Source organism: Octopus sinensis, linkage group LG17 (genome assembly GCF_006345805.1).
Source record: "Octopus sinensis linkage group LG17, ASM634580v1, whole genome shotgun sequence".
Classification (NCBI taxonomy): Eukaryota; Metazoa; Mollusca; class Cephalopoda; order Octopoda; family Octopodidae; genus Octopus; species Octopus sinensis.
The window spans coordinates 27,236,621-27,259,873 of NC_043013.1; the positions used below are offsets into that span (position 1 = coordinate 27,236,621).

At 37.5% G+C, this 23,253-nt stretch overlaps 1 protein-coding gene across 13 annotated transcripts in view; it reads left to right on the forward strand.

The window, feature by feature from the left end:
- Positions 1–23,253, forward strand: part of LOC115220806 (bromodomain adjacent to zinc finger domain protein 2B) — a 321,983-nt gene that overhangs the window by 220,029 nt on the left and 78,701 nt on the right. For all 13 annotated transcript variants that reach the window (XM_036510466.1, XM_029790965.2, XM_029790966.2 and 10 more), the window contains 8 exons: positions 9,628–9,843; positions 11,228–11,383; positions 12,500–12,644; positions 14,610–14,762; positions 16,850–17,028; positions 17,623–17,724; positions 20,381–20,510; positions 21,822–21,914. In XM_036510466.1, coding sequence (XP_036366359.1) covers positions 9,628–9,843; positions 11,228–11,383; positions 12,500–12,644; positions 14,610–14,762; positions 16,850–17,028; positions 17,623–17,724; positions 20,381–20,510; positions 21,822–21,914 — 1,174 coding nt within the window. The remainder of the gene's footprint in view (positions 1–9,627; positions 9,844–11,227; positions 11,384–12,499; positions 12,645–14,609; positions 14,763–16,849; positions 17,029–17,622; positions 17,725–20,380; positions 20,511–21,821; positions 21,915–23,253) is intronic.

Consider the following 23,253-nt stretch of genomic DNA (forward strand, 5'->3'; position numbering starts at 1 on the left):
GGCATGGTTGTGTGGTAAGAAGTTTGCTTCCCAACCACATGGTTCCAGGTTCAGTCTCAATCTTACTGCATGGTACCTACTATAGCCTCAGGCTGACCAAAGCCTCATGAGTGGATTTGGTAGACAACTCTACCAAATCTACTCGGTGGTAGTAGCAAATATTCAAAGCCCATCATGTGTGTGTATGTGTATGTTCCCCACCGATGCTTGACAACCAGTGCTGGTGGTGTTTACATCCCTATGACTTAGCGGTTCAGCAAAAGAAACTGAGATAATAAATACCAGGCTTTTTATGACAAAAAATAAGTACTGGGGTTGGTTCATTTGACTAAAAATTATTCAAGGCAGTGCTCCAGCATGGCCACGGTCTAATGACTGGAACAAAAGATGAAGTCCAAATCAATTTTTAAATCTATTGACAAATGGAATTATTACTATTAGTTATGATTTTAATTATAGTGTTGGGTTTTGTGTTGTTGTTTTGTTTAGTGTTTTTTATTTAACAGGATTGGTTGATGAGAGAAAATAAAGTTTTTAGCCTTAGTTTTAAAGTCCTGACAAATATATTATTGTCCCAGCACGCTAATAAGGAAGCAATTTTTATGAAATTTTCTCTCCAATCAATTCGAATTCTTCTCAGAAAAACAAATAAACTGTCATGACTCATTCATTCTTCTAGATTCATCCAAATTAAACTCGAGACTTTATGGCTGTATGTCTTTATTTGCATTGAAATCAATAAGGTTCTGAGTTTCTGTATTACACATCCTCTCCTCCTCCTCCTCCTCCACCACCACCTCCTCCCCCCCCAGTCACCACACCAAACCACACTCTCTTCTCACTTCTCATTTCTCGCCACTCTGTGGCATAGTGCGGTATTTATTTTTGCACCGTTAACAGTATGATCCTTTTCTCAGGCCATGATTTTATACTCTTTCAAATGTGATCTAATTTTCTCTTTAGCAGCTTCCTTGTTTCTCTTCTTCCCAGAGCATTTCAGAGCTGCTTCATTGCCACCGATGCTGCCGGTGCAGCAGCAGCAGCAGCTACCTCCTTGGTTCACACATTCTTCTGTCCACCTCTCGTTATTCTAATTTCATTCATAAAACTTGCAACTTGGGCACACAATTGGAGAAGATATGTTATAATCATATCATTGACACACACACACACATATGTATACATACATACATCATCTGAAGAGATTATATATATATATATATATATACACATGCATACATATACATATGTATGTATATTATATATATATACACACACACACACATGTATGTATATATGTGTGTGTGTGTGTGTATATATATATATATATATATATATACACACACACATGCCTACATATATATATATATGTGTGTATGTATATATATATGTATACACACATACATACATACATACATACATACATACATATATAGGTATTGGCATAGCCATGTGGTTAAGAAGCTTACTTCCCGACCCTGTGGACTTGGGTTCAGTTGCACTACCCAGCATTTTGGGCAAGTGTCTTCTACTGTGGCCTTAGGCTGACCAACACCTTGTAATTGAATTCGGTAGACAGAAACTGAAAAGCTTGTCATGTTTGTCTGGACATCATGTTATGTTTGTAAATGAGTGTCACTATCCTCAAACAAGCAATGTTGTTCATTTCCAGTCTTCCATGACAAACATGTCTGGCTTTGGTAAAATATTATCTTGCTTGGAAACAGGTGAGGTACTCTATAAAAAAACAGTGTTGAGTAATTCTTTAGTTCAATATTAAATTGGCTTTATTATTTAAAAAAAAAAAAGCAATATCTCTATATAGGCAGCTTGCTGCCAGAATCATTAGCAAGGTAGGCGAAATGCATAGCAGCATTTTGTCCATCTTCACGTTTTGAGTTCAAATTCTGCTGTGGTCAACTTTGCCTTTCATCCTTTTGGGGTCAGTAAAATAATTACTAGTTCAGTAGTGGGGTTGATGTAATCGATTAGCCTCCTCCCCCCATTTCCCTGAACTTGCTGGCCTTGTGCCAAAATTTGAAATCAATATGTGTGTGTGTAAAAACATCATGAAAATGTCACAAAAAACTGCTACTCAGAGCTTCACGTTCCTGTTCATCGGGCAGTTGTGATCTAGACCTAGATCTAGATGAATGGGGAACATTAAACTCTGAGTAGCAGTTTTTTGTGGCATTTTTGTGGTATTTTTGCAGCTTTAATAATAAAGCATATTACTCTACCTCTGGTATTCGAGTACTATTTTTCCCCACCTTGCTTTGCATTTATGTGCTTACTCTGGTATATATGTATGTATATGAAAGAATAATTATAATGATTTGCATTTTCTTGTCCTGTAATAACAATGACATGGACTGTGTATATGGAGGGAAGAGTGTGAAGTGATGATGTTCATTCATCTCTGATAGCATTGAAGCAGCTGGTATGACAGCATCTTATGGAATGCTTTGGAGTTCTCAGACTAGTCCTTGTATATTTCTAGCTCAAAATTTCAGTGTTCTTGTCTTTACTTTATACTTATCTGGATTTAATGAAGCAGGTGCTATACTCACTCTCATTTTTGTGCTAATTGCCTTTATACATCCTCTTCACATGTGTGTATGTGTGTGAGAGAGTGATGTAATTATTTGTTATTTTTGTTCCACAGATAAAAATAGAAAAATTATTTACAATAATTTGTGTATATCTTATATCCCAGACTTGGTTGCTGCCAAACACTTCATGCAGTCGGTCTTTTCTCCCCAGGACTGTAACCCTCATGAATTGTCTCTCTGCTGGTTTTGTTGTTTTTTTCCCATCCACCCCCCTACAATTGTCCTACATTCTGAGTATCAACCTGTATTAATCTCATCAGCCTGGGAATATGAACTGCAAAATTTACAGTCAATGTCCTGTCCCTTTTGACTAAATTTATTATAGATTGACATAAAAAAAAACCAGAAATATCACGAAGGCTTGATAAGTTGACTTAACCGTAAACATGTAAAAAAAATGTTTTTTATTTGTTATTATTGAAGATTGGGTATTTAGATTTGCTTGCATCGCATTTCTTGCAATAACATATATCAATATATTCTATGCCTCCATTTGTGTGTATGTTTGGTTGTTTTCTGCTAAGTTGCAATTTTCAGCCATAACAGTGCACCAACTATCATCATTGTTATGGTTTTAACGTCCACTTTTTCATGCTTGCATGGATCGGATGGAGTTTAATGAGGAAAATTTTCTATGGCCTGATACCCTTCCTGTTAGCAACCCTCATTCCTAAGTAAAGTAGTATTTTCCCATGACCAGACAGGTTTTCACAGAAGGATGGAAATCTGCATATAACTGACATTCATTTACAACTATCATACAATGCTAAGGCAACGAAACAAACACACATGCATGTGTACACACACACACACACACGGTGTATATAAGGAGTTATAATCCAAGCTGTGTCCTCATAAAGTACATCTGCATGATTACATTAATCAAATGTATGTATATAGATCATCATCATCATTTAACATCCACTTTCCATGCTGGCATGAGTTGGACGGTTTGACTGAGGTCTGGCAAGCCAAAAGGCTGTACTAGGCTCCAATCTGATGCAGCCTCTTTAAATGATGCATGCATAGCATTTGAAATTTCTATGAATTCCATTTGCAGAGTAATTACATGTCGAAACAAAAGAATGGAAAAGTCTGGTATATTTTCAATTCCAGTGTTACACAGGTTTCATTTCCAGACAGGACTCCTATCCAGGAATGGAACACATGTAACATGGAATTAAAAATATACCACAATTTTTCAGTTTTTTTTTGTTATATATATATATATATATATCAATCTCAATCTCAACCAACTGGCTCCCTTCAGTTTCTGTCTACCAAATACTACTCACAAGGCTTTGATTGGCCCTGTTTCATTGAATCCAATAGAAAATACTTGCTACCCAAGGTGCCACACAGTGGGGTTAAACTTGGATCCATGTAGTTGAGAAGCATAGTTCTTAACCACACATTTATATTCTTTTTCAGCAGAGATGCAGCATTTTTTTTACTCCATACAGCAATTCCTGACATTTTTCAGTCTATGACACATTTAAATAAGGTACTAAAAGGTGTTCCCACATGCAATCAACCTTTTAAGACTTTATATTAAAAGAAAAAAAGTTATTGTAATTGCTTTAAGACAGAAGAGTGCATGCACTGCACTTTGCTGCAAGCAAATCATGCATGCAATCATGTATTGCATGAAAAAAAACACTCAAGGTCTTGAAATATCCCATTATTTTCTAACTCATCTCAAAAGCAGCACACCTGTAACTCATATGCACTACAAGAGTGCCACATCACAGGAGTCCGAAATGTCTGCTTCTTTGGGTAGAATAAACATTCACAGGCTCTCTTTCCAATTCCTGCTGCATTTCACATGGAATTTTTTGTTCCTCCCAAAAAGTCTTCTTGGTGTCTTAAGGCGACCTACTTTTTTGTGGGGCTGTAAACTTTGGTTTGCAAAATTCAACTTGTATGCCGGAAAATATGGTCTGAAAATTTCTCTATTACCAATACACGGGTAAATTTGTTCTTTTTTTTTTTTTTTTTTTTCACGTTTGTTTTCTTATTAAATATGAAAGTCGACATTGTGAGAGAGATCCCGAGGATCTCAACTCACCATATGAACACGAAAAGGTGTGTGGGTTGGGTTTTCGATTGGTTTGTGGTGGGATATAATCCCAAGTTAAATTTAATTTAGCTGTTGTAATCTTTGTTCAGATTTGAATGTTTAAATAAAATGAAAACAAAAGATAAACGAACAGCAACAACAACCATAAAATAGTGATCGTCCCTGTATATAGCTTCCCATTCTTACATTTCCTGTTGACTAAAGTCACATTATTTTAAGAATTGATGAAAATGGCTTTTATTGAATGTTCTTGCAATTTTTCCTGCTAATTTTTAAAAAATTTTATTGCTTTATTTTATTATGTAATTTTTAAAAAACATATTTGTGCTTTTTCTAAAAATTTATTTACTCTTGTTTCTCTCTCTCTCTCTCTTTCATTTACACACACATTCTCTCTCTCGCTCTCTCTCTCTCTCTCTGCGCCTCCCTCCCTCTTGGATATATCCACCCTCCTTCTCTCCCATTTTTTGTCATTCAAGAACACTCCTCACACACACACATACTTTCTCCTTCCTTCGTGGATACATACCCTCTTTCTCCTATTTTTCTCTCATTCAAGAACTCTCTCTCTCACACACACACGCACACACACACACATACCTGCTTTCACTTGTGCATTCTCTTTTTCTTTCATAACCACACACACACACTTTCTTACACACCCACATATCAGTGTACTCTTCTCCTTTAGCCACAATGTCCATAATATTCTCTACACACCATGCTCCCGCCCTCTCTCTCTCCCTCTTTCTCTCTTTCTTTCTCTCTTTCTCTCTCTCTCTCTCTCTTTCCCTCTCTATTTCTCTTTACTTTTCTTTCCCTTTTTAACCAAACAATCATGAAATTTTGAATATACACTGACTCCCTCCCTCCTTGAATATACACTCTCCCTCTCTCCTTATTCTCTCTCTCTCTCTCTCTCTCTCTCTCTCTCTCTCTCTCTCTGTCACCCTTTTTAACTAAACAGTCATGAAAATCCTGAAAATCTCCATCACTCTATTTTTAGTGGCATAGCAATTAAATGTTTGATTAATCAGACATTTTAAACAAATGAAATTCTTTGCATGAAATCTTGAATTTTAAAACCATGTATAGAATTTAGCTTGAGGGATAAATTTCATTTACATTTGTTACAAATGACTCACTCTTACAAACTTCTCATCATATAATAAATCTCTCCAACACTACAGCCCTCTCTCTCTCTCTTTGCATCCTTGTTATTATTATTATTATTATTATTGTTATTAATATTATTATTATTGTTATTATCATTATTATTAAAGGTGGCAAGCTGGCAGAATCATTAGTGTGTCGGACGGAATGCCTAGTGGCATTTCTTCTGGCTCATGAGAGTTCAAATTCTGCTGAGGTCAGCTTTACCTTTAATCTCTGTGGGGTTGATTAAATACTCTGTCAATCAAATATGGGGGGGGGGGTTAACTGATTTACCCCTTTCCTTCAAAACTACTGGCTTTGTGCCAAAATTAGAAAGAATCGTTATTATTATTATTATTATTATTAAAGGCAGTGAACTAGCAGAATTGTTACCAAATAAGTACAGTTGGGCACTGGGGTTCATGTTATCAACTAGACCCCACTCCCAAAATTTCAGGCCTAGTGCTTATGGTAAAAAGGATTATTATTATTAAGGCAGTGTGCTGGTAAGATTGTTAGCACATTACACAAAATGCTTAGCAGCATTTTTTCCATCATTACGTTCTGAGTTTAAATTCTGCCAAGGTCACATTACCTTCCATCCTTCCAGAGTTGATAAAATAAGTACCAGTTGAACAGTAGGGTCATTGTAATTGACTTATCCCCTCCCGAATCTGGCTGTCCTTGTGCCGAAATTTGAAATAATTATTATTATCATTATTATATAAGGCACCTGGAGAGGCAGGCCCAGGCACCTGGAAAAGCAGGCCCAGGCACCTTGTGAGGAAGGCTTATGCCAACCGACTGCATGGTGGGGTACTGGATGGAAGGACCTGTTAAGTTGCTCAGGGTCTAATTCAGTCCAGATCTCCAAGTGGACAAGAACTGGGGTGAGGTGACAGACTGGGTGACCAGTCTCACCCAGAAGTGGGCCGAGAGGAAGCTGTCTCTGAAAGGTTGGATGGGGGTGGCGAATGCATACGACAGATCCATCATATACTATTGCCTGTCTGTTGTCCCTTGCCCCGCTTCATGGCTGAACGGGCTGGTGTGTTTGCTTCTTCACTTCCTGTGGAGGAAACAGGTATTATTTGTCAAATGGTCCATTTGCTGTCAGTACCTGTTGAACGGAGGACTGGGCATGCTGTGGCTGAGGACACACAGACACACACTGAGGCTGCAGCATCTCCAGTGATACCTTAACGGTGAGCAGATGAGGTCGCCGTTTGTTGAATGCACTTTTCCGCAGCTCATCTCCTTGATGGAGTTACAGTCATGGATGAGGCATAGACCGAGGTAGGACGTTTGGCGCCTCAGATGTCTCCAAGTGCTCACAGCCCTTGGCCAGTCAAGCAATGCAGTCAGTGGAAGTTCTACCTTGGAGTTGTACAGGCATGGGTGTGCAATCAGTTGGGCTTGTCCAAGATGCACGCGAAGTGATGAAACTGTTCTGCATGCTCTCTTACAGAGTCCACACATTGCTGACTTGTGGAGCTTTGTTGAACAGTTATTGTCACATGTAGGACGGATCCAGCTATCATCCAAGCCCATTGTGAAGATCACCCCACCTCCTTCCTTTGGCCAGGAAGGAAGGGCAATTTTTCTCTGTCTGGTGGCTATGGCAAAAGAGGTTGTGTGATGAACGTGATTGAAAGGGTTGAAGACATGTACCTTCCTCTATGGCCAAGTCCTCATTGACTTTTTCAGGTTCCACCTGAAAAGGAAAATGAGGCTGGAGAGGGAGGTACTGCCATCCAGTACATTCATTGAAAGGTTGGTGAATGTGACAAGAATGGCCCGCGCAAATGGGCCTACTCTAAGTGTGCACTTGTAGGATGAATGGAATGGAGAGGGGAAGGTGCCTTCCTAAGGAGCCTTTGGTGTTAAGGGGTCCAAAGTTTGGGAGGCCTGTTTGGTCACCTTATTGTGGAACTCCCCCTCCTATTGGGGAAGCATATTGATGATTTAATCTCTTTGCTGTTTACACATTTAACATCACTGTCAACCTCTAAGTTATATGTTCAGCCCTGGTGGACAATAAAGAAAGTATTGGTGGTGGCGGCAGTTGCTGCTGTTGTTGTTGTTGTTATATCATGCTGTTATGGTGTAGAGGAGAGATTTCACTATCAGCCAAGACTATCATGAAGATCAGACTGACACCTTCCTTTGGGAAGGTAGAACAGGTAGTCTTGTACAACTTCCACTTAAAACAGAGAGAGGAACGGCACGTCTGCAGGACAGAGGTTGGAGTGTGTTTGTGAGAAACTTTATGCCAATCATTATTTACATTTGATGGACATTTGTCCTCATCTTGTTTGCTGTTAACACAGCTTTGAAATTTCCCCAAGCCACCTGATGAAGACTGTAAGGTATATCAGCCGAAACGTTTTGTTAACAACAAACAAGATATGGTCAAATGTCTGTCAAATGTAAATAATGTACATAATTTCTCATCTCTTAAATGTAGAACTGTCTTATGCCAATCAGTTAAGTAGCCTTTGTTTAGATGTCATCAAGGATATCAATGTATGTAGCACCACTACCACTAACTTCACCTCTGCAGGTCTGCATCTCCTGGCTCACTGCAGGCCAGTAATACAACAACAACAATATTAATCCTTTCTACTATAGGCACAAGGCTTGAAATTTTGTGAGGTGGGGGGGGGGGGCTAATTAATTACATCAATCACAGTGCTTAACTGGTATTTATTTCATCAAGTCAACTTCAATGGAATTTGAACTAAGAATATAAAGAGTTGGAATGGTAATTTTTTTTTTTTTATCGAGGTATCATCCTGTCAGGTTGATTGCCCAGGCCAACCTGACTGCCTCTCTCCGCCCCTCTTGATCTTTCATTAGTGTTTTTAAGTCTTCAAATTGGCATCCAATGTCTTCTGTGGTCTTCCAGCTAATGTGGTACCATGATTTGGTGTCCACAGCAACACTTTATTCATAAGTTTGTCCTTACTTCTCTAGGCCAGCAAACCTCAATCTCCGCTCTTTGTTGATTTCTTCAAGGCCTTTGGCTCTGTACACAGAGACAAAATGGCAGAATTCCTTAAGGCATGTGGAATCCTGATGAAAGAATAAAGGCAAGAATGATGCGGTATAAAAAAACCCAAGCTAAAGTGCGGTAACCAACATGTTTGTGCAGAAATAATAATAATAATAATAATAATAATAATAACATTCAAATTCCGCTGAGATCGACCTTGCCTTTCATCCTTTCAGGGCCAATTAAATAAGTACCGGTTACGCACTGGGGTTGATGTAATCAACTTAATCCCTTTGTCTGTCCTTGTTTGTTTCTTTTCTACCAAGGTCAACTTTTCCTTTCATCCTTTCGGGGTCGATTAAATACATACCAGTTATGCACTGGGGTCAGTGTAATCGACTTAATCCCTTTGTCTGTCCTTGTTTGTCCCCTCTATATTTAGCCCCTTGTGGGCAATAAAGAAATAATGATGATGATAATAATAATGGTTTCAAGTTTTGGCACAAGGCCAGCAAGTTCAGGGGTTAGGTAAGTTGATTCCATTGACCCCAGTACTCTACTGCTACTCATTTTATTGATCCTGAAAGGACAAAAGGCAAAGTTGACTTCGGTGAAATTTGAACTCAGAATGTAAAGACATGAAATGCTGTTAAGCATTTTGTCTGTCATGTTAACAACTCTGTCAGCTTGCCACCTTAATAATAATGATGATGATGATGGTGGTGGTGATGATGTTCTGTTTTTTTTTTAACAACTAATTTCCTTGTGTTACCATTCTATTTCAGGATAAAAATATGTCTCCTGTCTCATCACAAAACCTGAAGAAAGTTTCTGCTACTGATCACCAAATAGATAACACCAAGAAAAAACTCTTAGCTGAACAAATTCGACAGAAAATGAAGTCCATCTTAACTCCACTACAGACGCCTGTTTATAAACCTGAATTACACCAACCACGAGCAAAAGGTCGACCTCCAAAACAATTATCAACTGCTGTAATGGTTTGTACTACTTTTCACTTTTTGCTCTATCAAAACCATCGTCATGACAATGGTAATGATGATGATAATCATAATCATAATAATCCTTTCTACTGGAAGCACAAGGCCTCAAATTTGGAGAAAGGGATTAAGTTGATTACTTTGACCCCAGTGCGTAACTGGTACTTATTTAATCGACCCTGAAAGGATGAAAGGCAAAGTTGACCTTGGCAAAATTTGAACTCAGAACCTGAAGTCAAGGCAAAATACCACTAAGCATTTCACCTGGCATGCTAACAATTCTGCCAGCTCTCTGCTCTAATAATAATAATAATGATAATGATCTTGGTCTAAAAGATGGGCTACAGCAAACATTTTGCTCAATACCACAGATTTGCTTGTCAACTGTTTGACCTTAACCAGTTGAGCATGTCCCTTAGTAGCTGACGATATGTGCATCTCTGAACAGAAGTAGTGGGGGAGCATCATAGCCATGTGTTGAGAGGAATTCTTTGGTGGTTTAGATAATTCACCTTTGGAAACATGGGTGTTTTGTTCATCATCCTTAAATAAACCTTATTCAGGAACCTTTTGAGCAGGATAGGTTACTCATCATAATCATCATCGTCGTCGTCTGTCTTCCATGCATGCATAAGTAAGGATGGTTGATAGGAGTTGGCCAGGCAGAAGACTACCCCAGGCTGCTGTGTTCCGTTTTGGCAGGGTTTTTACATTTGGATGCCCTTCCTAACACCAACCACTCTGCAGAGTGGACTGAGTGCTTTTTACCTGTAAAGCAGCTGAAGGTACTTGTAGCAGAGGAAGAAATTGTGGAATGTGGTCTCAAGATGCTGAGTTTTATGAACAAAATGACAAGCAATGTGTGGTGCAACCCTCGACAAAAATTAATGATAATAATAATCCTTTCTATTATAGGCACAAGGCTAATTGATACTTATTTTATCGATCCTGATAGGATGAAAGGCAAAGTTGAACTCAGAGTATAAAGATGGGCGAAATGCTGCTAAGCATTTTGTCTGACATACTAACAATTTTGCCAGCTTGCTACAAGTGGCTGTTCTAGTGCATCTCCCTCACCATCTGCCATCCTCTGAGGCAATGCCTCTTTCAGTTTGTCTGCCAGGACCATGAGGCAGACTGACAAATCAGGTCTTTTAAATTTAAGGTCTATTAGCTCAACATTCTACCCTATTAGATAAATAAATAATCACAGTTTAATGCAAAGCTCTTTATAATAATAAAAGTTTTTAATTTAAGTATAAAGCTAGCAATTTTGAGAGCCGCAGATCCCATTGACCCCCTGTACTTGTCTGGTACTTTTGTTATCGACCCTAAAAGGAGTTTAAAGAAAAAAATTATTTTGTTTTAATGATTTATTTTACAGGATATGAGAGAAACAAATTCCGAAGATAAACCATTACAGTTGGTTAAAAAATCAGTTCATCACAACAATGAAGAACTATCAATGTATCGGCCACTTGATCTGAAAACCCCCATCTCTTCATCTGCTCATGTTCCTGGTGTCAAAAATAAATCAGAGGTTTGTATGACCACTTGATCCTTTTTCAAAGGCTATTGCTCAGTGTATCTTATACTCATTTTAGTCATTGGACTGCAGCCATGTGGGGGTACCACATTGAATAGTTTAGCCGAGCAAATTGGCCCAAGTATTTGTTTGTTTTAAATCAGGTTTTTATTCTATCTGTCTCTTTTGCTGAATTACTGTTAAGGGGATATAAACAAAACTAACACTGATCATCAAGCAGTGATGAGGAAAAAATACGGACATACACACGTATATACATTTCTACATATATATATATAGAGAGAGAGAGAGATGTGTGTATGTGTATAACAGGCTTCCACCAGTTTTCATTTACTAAATTCACTCACAAGACTTCAGTTGGCCCAAGTCTTTAGTAGAAGACACTTGTTCCAGGTGCTATGCTGTGGGATTGAACCTGAATCGATATGGTTGCAAAGGGAGCTTCTTAACCACAAAGCCATGCCATTTTACTCTTTTATTGTATGCGTTCACTGTATAACCAGACACAGCTCTGTCAACTTTCAAGTGTCTTCTACTGTACCACTGAGCCAACCAATGCTTTGTGAGTGGATCTGATAGATGGAAATTGTGTGGAAGCCTGTCATGTGGTGGGTGTCTTTGTGTTTCTATTTGTCCACCCGACCACTTGATAATTGGTGTTGTTTTGTTTACAGGCCCCATAACTTTGTGGTTCAGCAAAAGTGATCAATAAAATAAATACCAGGCTTAAAAATATAACTACTTGGGTCATCTTATTCAACTAAGCCCATCAGGGTGGTACCCCAGCATGGCTACAATCCAATGACTAAAATTGAGACATCAATATTTTACAAAGAAAAAAAGAAAAGGACTTTGCCAGTGGCACATAAAAAGCACCATCCAAACATGATCGGTGCCAGGTCCACCTGACTGGTGTTAGGAAGAGCATCCAGCTGTAGAAACTGTGCCAGATCAGATTGGAGCCTGATGCTGCCGTTGGCTCTCCAGACCTCAGTCAAACCATCCAACCCATGCCAGCATGGAAAACGGATGTTAAACGATGATGACGATGTATTTAACAAATATATTTTTATGTAAATATTATTTAGTTTCTTTCATTTTATTTTCCAGAATGGTGACTCTAAAAGTAGTTTATTGTCTAGTAGTTACTCAGCTAACGGCCAAAACGATTCTGTCATCACCAAATACAAATTGATGAGTGATAAAAACAGTTCCAATAGTAGCAGTTCTGATGAGGATTCTGATTCTGGTTCAGGTATGTATCACATCATTCCATCATCATTTTTGTGGTGGTTCTTTTTTTTCTTTCTTTTACCTTACACACCTGTGTTTGCCTCCCACCTCATCTCAAATCCTGTTACTGCACATCTTTATTATCTGGTACATGATGTACAGTAAGAGGAAGTTACCAAGTTTTTTTGTTTTTTTAATTTTTTTTTTGCATGGGTTTTACTGGATGGCCTTACTGTCACCAACATACTTCACTGTGTGAATTGGGTGCATTTTTATTGTCACCAGCACTAGAGAAAGATTGTGTGTGTCAGGACTAAGGGGCTGCTTGCTACTTTGTAGATGTTTTTAGCCAGGATTACTGATCTCCTAAACAAACTGCCTCTGTGGCTGCTTGTCTCTTTCATGTAATTTGTTCTTGCAAAATCCCTTCATCTGTTGCCCTTGTGGCAAATATAAGAAGAGGATCCATGTCTCTTCCATTCAATCTTTCTCTCTTTTAACATCCAGTTGTAATCACTTTACCACATGAATTGGGTACATTTTATCATGCTTCTAACACTAGAGAGAGAGAGAGATCATTCACAGCTGGACAATAGTATCCTTTATCTTATATCAGTGTATATATTCAGAGTTCCTGCTCTCCTAAACTGCTGTCACAGCAACTTGTTTTAAAGTGTTTGCATTAAAATGTAATCAGGATTTTGTGCAAGAAACTTTTGTTGTGTTCCAAACACCAGCTTATTAATAACAACGTTATATTATTAAATCCATCCAAGTTTCTGACTTGATTTTTTTTTTTTTTAATCTAAATTCGTTATAGGCACAGGCATGGCTGTGTGGTAAGAAGCTTGCTTCCCAACCACATGGTTCTGGGTTCAGTCCCACTGTGTAACACCTTGGACGAGTGTCTTCTACTATAGCTTTGGGCTGACCAAAGTGTTGTGAATGGATTTGGTAGGTGGAAACTGAAAGAAGCCCATTGTATATATGTATATGTGTATATATATATATATGTATGTATATATATATATATACATACTAGCTTAAAAGTTGCTTTAGCGGGCGGCTTTTAAGCTAGCTCCTGTGAAGGGCTCTTCATTGGGCCTTGAGCCCAACAATGACACTTCACGCATTGAGTACATGTTTTATTAAACTTGACCAATAGTTTTCAAGCAAAGAACAGTTTTCATCAGAACAATGATATAATTTGTCGACTTGGAACTTATTGCAAAGTTGCATAATAAACAGCATTTTTTGTCTTCCCATTCAGGGGTCAGTACAATTTCTTTTCTATCTAACCTTTTCTTTCTCTCTCTCTCTCTTTCTGTTGACTGTTTTCAACCATCACCATTGCCACCACAACTACCATACATACACACCATTCAAACTCCTGATGCCACCATCATCAATACCTTTGACTTCACCGTCTTCTCCTCCACAACCCCGTTACCATCACGACCATCAGTCTACTACCACCCTCACCATCTCTATGCCTACTATTACTCTCATCCCAACATGAGGAATAATAGAAGTGTCATTGAATAGTGAGAGAGGGGGTCAAAGTGTGACACACTAGCACACAGAAATTCATTTTGGCATATAAATATATATATATATATATATATGTATGTATATGTGTCTGTGTTTGTCCCCACTACCATTGCTTGACAACCAATATTGATATTAACTTAGTGGTATGGCAAAAGAGCCCAATAGAATAAGTACTAGGCTTACAAAAAATAAGTGCTGGGGTTGATTTGTTTGGCTAAAAGGCAAGTGCTCCAGCATGGTCACGGTTAAATAACTGAAACAAGTAAAAGGATATCATTAATGATATCATCACAAAAGTTTTAATGTGTGTGTATATGATATTAAATGAAAAATATATTGCAACATTTGTGTACATAATAAATGACTGGGTTTCTTTTTTTCTTTTTTTCTTTTTTTTTTTTCTTTTTTTTTTCTCTCTTCTCTCCCCTAATTGCAGAAAGTGACAGTTCCGATAGTTCAGACAGTGGATCTTGTTCAGACAGTATGGAATCAGATGATGATCAATCAACCCGTGACAGTGAAAATAGTTCAACATCCTTTACTACAGGAGACAAAAGAACTGCTGATATTAGTGGGAATGGCTCTGGAAGTAAGTATAGCTTCAACTCAAGAATATGGACTTTATCATCATCATCATCATCATCATATCTAAATGTTATTAAACCAGCATCATTTGGGTTTTTGTTTTAATGATTTAGCATTCAGATTACCCTGTCAACTATAATACTTATTTATTCGCAATCTTTTGAATTAATCATGCATTATCTCTTAGCTTAAAGATTTCAATGATGTGACTGTTTGTTTTTAGAAGGACATTATAGGGTAGGTGTGAGGAGCCGGATCTGACCATTTAAATGCTAATGGGGTAACACTGATTTCATTATTTCTTTGATATATTTCACTGTGTGTTAACATGAAAATATATAAAAATTGAGTTTGTTTAGTTTGCAGTATACTGTATAACAATTTGTCTCTGTGTACCTGTGTATGTAAGAGCAATATCTGTGTATAGTTTGTACACTCAAGGAGGGCCCAATAAGGCAGTACAGTGTACAGAAAAACACATAAATGTACACATGTATGTATATAAAGGAAAATAAAAATGGAACATGGAAACAATTAATAGAAGAGGACAACGGACAAATTAACATGGAAATCCCCTCATCAGCCATGGAGACCAGACTCATTATAGTTTCAGCATTTTAAAACTTGAAAACATTAAATTCCATGGCATTTGCACCTCTGATTATGCCAGCGGTACAGGGAGTGTCACTGATGTTGATGTGATACAATGAAGGCAACAATGTACAAAGGAGGCAGAAGACTATCAACAGAAACAATGAATACAAACACAAGAGATTTAAAAATTAAAAATGAATGTATATGCACACACACACACACACATTATAGTCTTTCAATGGTGTATCAGAAAAACTCATCCAGTTCAATGTAAACCTTAAACTGTCCAGCAAATAACTAGTATTTAGAATTCCTTGTGTATTCTTGATTGTGTATTGTAATTGTATCCTTTGTTATAAAACCTAAGTTTCAGTGTTACATGGAGAATATGTAGAAATGGAAACAAAACAAGACTTGACATGAGAGATCATGTTTTGTTTGAGTTTTGTACACACACACATACATGTTTCAACCATTACCTCTTTCTTGGCAAGGTAATATGTCTCCATGGCCTGACATATTTTCACAGAATATTCTAAATAAACAACATTCGTTTACAATAATCACATATCAAAACAAGAAAACACAAACACACACATGCATACATACATGAATATATGGCATACTTCTTTCGGTTTCCATCTACCAGATCCACACAGAAGGCTTTAATCAGCTCAGGGTTATAGTAGAAGAAATTTGCCCGAGCTGCCACACAATGAGACTGAACCTGAAACCATGTGACTTGGAAGCAAATATCTTAACCACATGACCTCTAACTATAAAATGGCATTGAAGAACTTTGTTTTTCGAGAAGCTGTAACACTCATTATTGTGCATGTGTGATGTAACTTTCAGTATATTTGATTAACTGGTGAATGTCACAAAGTGAAGCATAAGCCCTCAGATAGTTAATTAAGATCATTACACAGTTCCAAATGTTTCATAAATCCAGATTATTTCACTGAAACTTCAAAGGCTGTTGGAAAAATCTTGAATGTTGCAAGATCTACTTTCCTTTCACTTTAAAAGTTGTCATGTGTTTTGGTGTCTTGAAGTGCCCAGTCAAAAGAAACTAACTTTTTAATTAATTAATCCCATAGCATCAAGATTACTCTGTTAAATATAATGCTTATTTCCTTTTAGGTGTGTGGGGCCAGATCTGGTCAATTTGAGCATGAAACGGGTAGAATATTTGGGTTGGATATGGCCAGTTCAGATGCTAATGGTTTAACCTTTAAGCATTTAAAGCAGCCATATCTGGCCTAAATATTCTATATGCTTTATGTTCAAACTGGCCAGATCTGGCCTTTTACACCTACCCTCTAATGTCATTCTAAAAATAAACAATCACATCTTCAAAATCCCAAAGCTATTAGATAATACATGATTAATTCAAAGCCATGTGAATGCATAACCATTGCATTCAGCAGATTAATCTGAATGCTAAAGTTTTAAAGAGTTTAAAAATTGGATTTTTTTTTTTTTTTTTACCTGCAGCATCTGCTCCTGTGAAGAAACGCCGTGTCATAGATGAAAAGGAGTTACGGATTCCTCTAGAACACAGTTGGCAACGACAAACCAAAATTAGGGGTATTGGAAAACGTGGTATCATTGGAGAAGTCATGTACCATGCTCCATGTGGTAAAAAGCTTCGTACTTATTCAGATGTGATGAGGGTAAGTTTTTTTAAGAGAAATAATATTATCCATGGGAATGATCTATGATGACTGCAGCTAAGTAAATCCTGTCGGATATTATACTAGGAAGCATAAAGTCACTGATTCATGTCACATCACTGACATTAATTTGTGTTTAAGGTCAAGACAATTCACAACAGAATCATTCTAGCAAAGTGTGAATATATGACTAGTTGTTGTGTGTTAGTATATACTGTGTCTTGTCTGTGTATAGTGTACAGTATGTCTTGTCTTGATGCAAGCACAGGTGCATAAGGTACAAAAAAAAACCACCACAAAAACCGTGATGGATTGATGTTACATACCTGAATTAGAATCTGATTGTATTTAATGATGAGTGCACAATATTAATCTAAAACACCTGGCAGCAAAGTAATGAGAACTTACCAAACTTAACAGAACTTGACTAATTTGGTGGTTTACTGAATCAAGACTAAATTCTTTCACTCAACAATAAAATCAATTACCTGAAAGTTAGCCATAGGAGGAAAGACAATGTCTAAATCCTTAGGTATTTATCATTTTTGTTTTAATTGTAGTTAATTCTCTGCTTTCTTTCTATTTCGGTGACAGTATCTAGAGAAAAATGGTATCACAGATTTGTGCAAAGAGAACTTTTCCTTCAGCACTAAAGCTCCCATTGGTGAATTTTTTGAACAGCGACATGGTGAAAATGTAAGAAGTCTTATTGCTTATCTTAACTTCTTTCTATTTTAGCACATTGTATTTTGTAGACACAAGCTTGGTTGTGTGATAAGAGGCTTGCTTCCCAACACATGGTTCTGAGTTCACTCCCACTGTGTGGCGCCTTGAGCAAGTGTATTTTTACTATAGTCTTGAACCAACCAAAACCTTGTGAATGGATTTGGTAGATGGAAACTGAAAAAAGCCTATCATATATGTATGCATGTGTGCATGCGTATCTTTGTGTTTGACTCCCATCATCACTTGACAGCCAGTGTTAGATGTATTTAGAATAAGTGCTAGGCTTTAAAAATAAGTACCAGGGATGATTCATTTGACTAAAAATTATTGAAGGCAATGCTCCAGCATGGCCATAACCCTAATGGTTGAAACAAGTAAGAGATACATTGAACATATCAACATATTAAATATGCATGAAATCTTTTATCTTTTACTTGTTCCCATCATTGGACTGTGGCCATGCTGGAACACTGCCTTGAAGAGTTTTAGTCAAACAAATTGGCCCCCAGCTTTTATTTTTAAGTCTGGTATTTATTCTGTCAGTCTCTTTTGCTGAACCACTAAGTTTCAGGGACATAAAGAAACCAACACTGGTTGTCAGAGTGAATAGGATGCAAACGCAAAGACACACACGCGCACACACACCAGTATGGTGCAGGAATGTTAAATGATGGTGATGATATAATGGGTTTTCACACAGTTTTGGTCAGCAAATTTACTCATAAGGCATTGGCTTGTTTGGGGCTCTCGCAGAAGACATTTATCCAGGATGGAACTGAACCGGAAACCACATACTTACAAAGCAAGCTTCATGACCACATAGCCATGCCCACGCCTATAAAATGAAGAACTGCTAAATAACATTTCAAGTTTTTGCTATTAGTTGATTCAGAACAAAATTAAAGACTTTTTTTTTTTTAAATACCCACTTTTCCATGATTGCATCGGTCAGACAGAATTTGTGGAGGCACAATTTAGATGCCCTTCCTGTCACCAACCCTCACTCATTTCCAAGTATGGTTATATTTCCCTGTGGCCAGACATGTTTCCACAGAATGCTGGAAACAAAGGACACCACTTGAATGACAGTGGCACTTGTTTACAGCTATTACATATTGCTGAGACAATAAAACACAAATACACATACACACACAATGGGCTTCTTTCAGTTTCTATCTACCAAATCCATTCATAAGGCTTTGGTTGACCTGGAGCCACAGTGGAAAACCCTTGCCCAAGGTTGCCATGCAGTTGGATTGAACCCAAAACTACATGATTGGAGACTGAACTTCTTAGCCACATACAGCCATGCCTTTGCCTACATACTTGTGTTTCTTATATTGTGAATATAAAAGTCAAGTGAGCTGGCGGAATCATTAGCATGCTGGACAAAATGCTTACCAGCATTTCATTCATCTTTACATTGCAAGTTCAAATTCTGCCACGGTCGACTTTGCCTGTCATCCTTTTGGGATCAATAAAATTAGTACCAGTTACGCACTGGGATCGATGTAATCAATTTAATCCCTTCCCCAAAATTTGAGGCCTTGTGCTTCCAGTAGAAAGGATTATTATTATTATCATCATCATCAAGACAGCAAGCTGGCAGAATCGTTAGCATGCTGGGCGAAATGCTTAGCAGCATTTCATCCATCTTTACATTGCAAGTTCAAATTCCACCCAGGTTGACTTTGCGTTTCATCCTTTCGGAGTCGATGAAATAAGTACCAGTGAAATACTGGGGTGAATGTAATCGACTAGTCTCCTCCCTCAGAATTTCAGACCTTGTGCCTTTAGTAGAAAGGATTATTATTTATTATTAAGGTGGCATGCTGGCAGACTTGTTAGCATGCCAGACAAAATGCTTGGTGGCATTTCATCTGTCTTCATGTTCTGAGTTCAGATTTCCACGAAGGTCAACTTTGCTTTCCTTCCTTTTGTGGGGGGAAGGGGTCGATAAAGTAAGTATCAGTCGAGTACTGGGGTCAATATCATTGCCTAAACCCCCTCCAAAATTGCTGGCCTTGTGCCAAAATTTGAAGCAATTGTAATCTAAATATGTATGTAACCAAAACTAAATTACATTTTATATAAAGTGCATTACTCTTTTACTTGTTTCAGTCATTTGACTGTGGCATGCTGGAGCACCGCTTTTTAGTCAAGCAAATCGACCCCAGGACTTATTTTTTGTAAGCCTAGTACTTATTCTATCGGTCTCTTTAGCCGAACCGCTAAGTTACAGGGACGAAAACACACCCCCATCGGTTGTCAAGCGATGTTGGGCAGACAAACACAGACACACATACATATATATGATGGGCTTCTTTCAGTTTCCATCTACCAAATCCACTCACAAGGCTTTGGTCGGCCTGAGGCTATAGTGGAAGACACTTGCCCAAGATGCTACGCAGTGGGAATGAACCTGGAACCATGTGGTTAGTAAGCAAGCTACTTACCACACAGCCACGTTTTAATTGAACTATATTTGTATTGAATGTCATGTGTTTTGAAGATGTATATTGGTATTGAATGCATGTAGAATGTATATTCTTTGAAGATAGATTCAAGAAAAAACTCAGTTTTAAATTATTTATTATTGAAAATGTTCAACCACGTCTTGTTTCAGGGATATGTTTTGTTATCTGAGCATGAGGTTTTTGACCGATTTACTCAAGTACAATTCAATCGAAGAAGGCGTAGAAATTTAGACCCTGAAGCTTTAGCACTGAAGAAAAAACGAAAAGAAGAAAAGTATGGTAAGTTGGTTTTTTTTTTTTTTTTTTTTTTTTTTTTTTTTTTTTTCTGTCGAAAATACAAGATACAGGAAATCTCTAAAGAAAATTTGAAGTAATTTCTGCCCTCCACTTCGTTTGAACAACATGGTTGTGTCTCTAAGTTCAGATTCTTTTCTACTTTGGGCACAAAGCCAGAAATTTTGGGTGGGAGGGGGGGCAGTCAATTAGATCGACTCCAGCATGCAACTGGTACTTAATTTATTGACTCCGAAAGGATGAAAGGCAAAGTCAACCTCGGCAGAATTTGAAATCAGAATGTAAAGACAGATGAAATGCCACTGAGCATTTTGCCTGGCGTGTTAACATTTCCTCCAGCTTGCCACCTTAATTTAAGCTCAAATTCTGCCACAGCCAGGATCAATAATATAAATACCAGTCAAGCACTGAGGTTGATGTAATCACCCCCACCACCACCAGTGCTTAACTGGGGTCAGTTACATAGTTCTTGTGCCTGTTGTAGAAAGAATTATCATCATCATTTTTATTAGTATTATTATTATTATTAGGTTGTCCCAAAAGTTCGTAAACACTTGCGAAAATTGAATTTTTACTCGCCAAGTACTAACAAAAACAACAAAAATTATTCCTCAAAATAAAGACCATTATTTTCCAAGACTTTCTACGAACTTTGGGGACAACCTTATATTATCAGTTAGGTCTTTGGTCTGAAGGAAGGCACTGTGGTCAATAGCTTCACAAAATTCTGAGACCAGTAAGATTGCTGCTGAGTTGACATTTTTCTTGAAGAGATGCAAGTCAGCAATTACAGACAAAAACATGAACTGGGAAGGAATTCCAGAAGATTGCTTTGAAGAGAATTAGGCATAAGGAATTAGTGCTGGACTAGGGGTGCAGGTGGGGAAGAACAATATGTGTGGCAAGAGGAAATGTATGTGTATGTTGAGAGTAATACCTGAGCAGATCTGGCATGAGACAAGCCAACTCTGAGGAGTAGAGGTCATTACAAGAGTATTAGCATTGAGAGAAGACAAAGGCTAGAATATGTTGGCCAAGTGACTTTGTGACATGACGTATATTCTTGTCTTGTGCCAATCGTATCTGGATCAATGGCTCTGTCTTTCCAGTACATCTGTACTTGGACAGATCCAGTCTATCCAAACTGTGAGTGAAAGATTAACAACAACTAAAAACCACTTGAAAATTAAAAGATATGCAACAAAGTGCAACATTTTACATCATGTATTATATTTTACTGGTGATTGCATCATGTACCGTTTTCTTTTTTTTTTTTTTTTTTTTGTCTTCGTGCAGAAGCAGCACAACAAGCAGCAGAATTGAAAATGCAAAGGAAATTAGAACGACAAAAGCAGAAAGAAATGGCCAAAAAGGTTAAACAAATAAAAGGTCAGTTTATCTATATGGCTTTGCAGTTTAAAAAATCATTTAATTTTTATTTACAGGTCCTCCTTTCTTTCTCTATCTCACCCTCACACACACACACACACACACACATCTGTATTCTGGGCTACAGAGCTTCAATTCATGTTTTACTGAATTTTGGCTTAAGTTTATTGATTTCTCACTTCAAAAGAATTTTATTTTCAATACTTTTATAAAAATATTTAAATTTTTTTTTTCTGCATTGGAATTCAATAATTTCTTTATTGAAATTCAATAAAAGAACAACCATAATAATTTTTTTTTTTTCTTCAACCTCCTCTTCATTGCTGTGTTCACTTCCTTTTTCAGTTAGACATTTTTAATTTAGTTTCTTTTCACAAATACACACAGGCAAACACAAATGCATATACATATCATGCCTGTATATATATATATATATATATATATATATATTGTGTGCGTGTATAAAAGCTCCTGTTGCTTATAAAGGTATATCTAAATGCACATTTCAAAGGATAAGAATCTAAGAATGATAAAGAATAGAAAACAAAACAAACAAAATGGTTATAATGTGCCAGTGTGTACAAGACATGTAGAGTATGAGAAGATAAGGAATAGCAAGTAGTTAGATTCTTTACATTTTCAACCGTTTCATTGTTCACAACATCTGTCTGTAGGAACTTTTACACACACACTCACACATATATATAGACATACATGCACACTCACACACGTACATACACACATACATATATGTGCATATATACATATACTCACATACATACATGTGCCCTTGCATGTAAAGGACTTTGGGCCAAATTTCACTCCTCATAAAGCATTGGTCAGCCTGAGGCAACAGTAGAAGCCACATGCCCAAGGCAACACACTGTGCTGTGAAGGTCATATCTGAAACCATATGGCTGCCAAGCAAACTTCTTGATCACATGTCCATTGTCACCCTTTATCATACCACTTCCTGTAATGAAGGATGGCATCAGATCTGTCCATATTCAATACTCCTACCATCAGCCTTCATTACTCTTCATGATCACTCTTTCTGTTGAAATTCACCTCTCTCTCTCTCTCTCTCTCTCTCTCTCTCTCTCTCTCTCTCTCTCTCTCTCTCTCTCTCTCTCTCTCTCTCTCTCTATCTCTATCTCAATTGCTACCTATGACTTGCTCTCTCTCTTACTATCTCTCATTGTTAACATACATCACTCTCACTTCCATTACTGCCCCCTTCATCATCCTGTCTCCTCCTCTTACTCACTCTTCCCAACCCCACCCATCATATCACCCATGATGCTTTTCTATTCAGTATTCTCATTACCAATAACCCACT